Raw genomic sequence first — 1,027 nt, 5'->3', positions numbered from 1 at the left:
ACTAGCTGGGTCCTCGTTTGATTAACGGACTCAAAAGGACTGATCGTCCAACAGTGCGCACTGCTTGTGAACGTAAGCCTCACTTGTTTACAATGGTGTCTTAGAGGACGGACTTTCCCAACATTAGATCTGAACGAAACTAATGAAAAACTGAAAATTAAACTATAGTGATGTCAGATTCCTTAATATAACTGTGCACGCTTTAAATGATTCTGAACTACCTCTAAGTTTTTGTTATCCGAAAGTTAAGTGGTTCGGAATTTATAAGCGACCAAAGTGATGAACTTTCACAATTATAATATTACATACAGAGAGAGAGAGAGAGAGAGAGAGAGAGAGAGAGAGAGAGAGAGAGAGCTAGCTCTAACCTGACATCCCAGGGAGAGAGCGAATCCTCCGCCCAGCAGAAGGAACAAAGACCAAGGCAGTCGCTCGTGGACCACTTTCCAGTTGAGCAGAGGTCTGATCACCAGTGGGCCATCTGGACGTGTAGACGATACAATATACATACTACAGGAAGAGCACGGGGGTAAACGGGCATAGTGAAAACTTTTTTTCGTAAGAGTTTTACGGCACTTGCAAGACAATAAGGTCATATTAGCATCGAAAGATTAGAGGTGTTGTAAAGGAGTATCAAACCCCCAAAAGAAGAAGGGGAAATATAGATAATACACGTTTGATAGGAAAGAAGAAGCAAAACACCCCAGAGCACTTGCCAAACACTCACAATCACTAAAAGAAAATCGTGAGGGTAACAATTTTGAACGCTTGGTGACTCATAATTAATTGCTTTTCTGTTCAACTGTTGTTTGAATTCCCATTCAACAAACATAACAATAAATCACCAGCCAAATAACTATGAAGATATGAGCACACAAGCTTTTAAAATTGACACCCTCAGAATTTCCAGTTTGTGATAATGCCGTTTTTCCCCTATGCTCTTCCATACATTCTATCCCTTAGCCTTTAGTTTTAGTAAGAGTTTTATGGCACTTACAACACAGTTCGATCATATTAACGCCGAAGA

At 40.3% G+C, this 1,027-nt stretch overlaps 1 protein-coding gene across 1 annotated transcript in view; it reads right to left on the bottom strand.

Annotated features, from left to right (window-relative positions):
• The window catches only part of LOC101855673 (solute carrier family 13 member 5), a gene marked incomplete in the record, with an annotated part of 24,626 nt that overhangs the window by 4,085 nt on the left and 19,514 nt on the right, over window positions 1-1,027 (bottom strand). The window contains 1 exon segment of the mRNA XM_013086860.2: window positions 369-481. Coding sequence (XP_012942314.1) covers window positions 369-481 — 113 coding nt within the window.

This window comes from Aplysia californica, unplaced genomic scaffold (assembly GCF_000002075.1).
Source record: "Aplysia californica isolate F4 #8 unplaced genomic scaffold, AplCal3.0 scaffold00514, whole genome shotgun sequence".
Classification (NCBI taxonomy): Eukaryota; Metazoa; Mollusca; class Gastropoda; order Aplysiida; family Aplysiidae; genus Aplysia; species Aplysia californica.
This window is presented reverse-complemented; position numbering and strand designations above follow the sequence as displayed.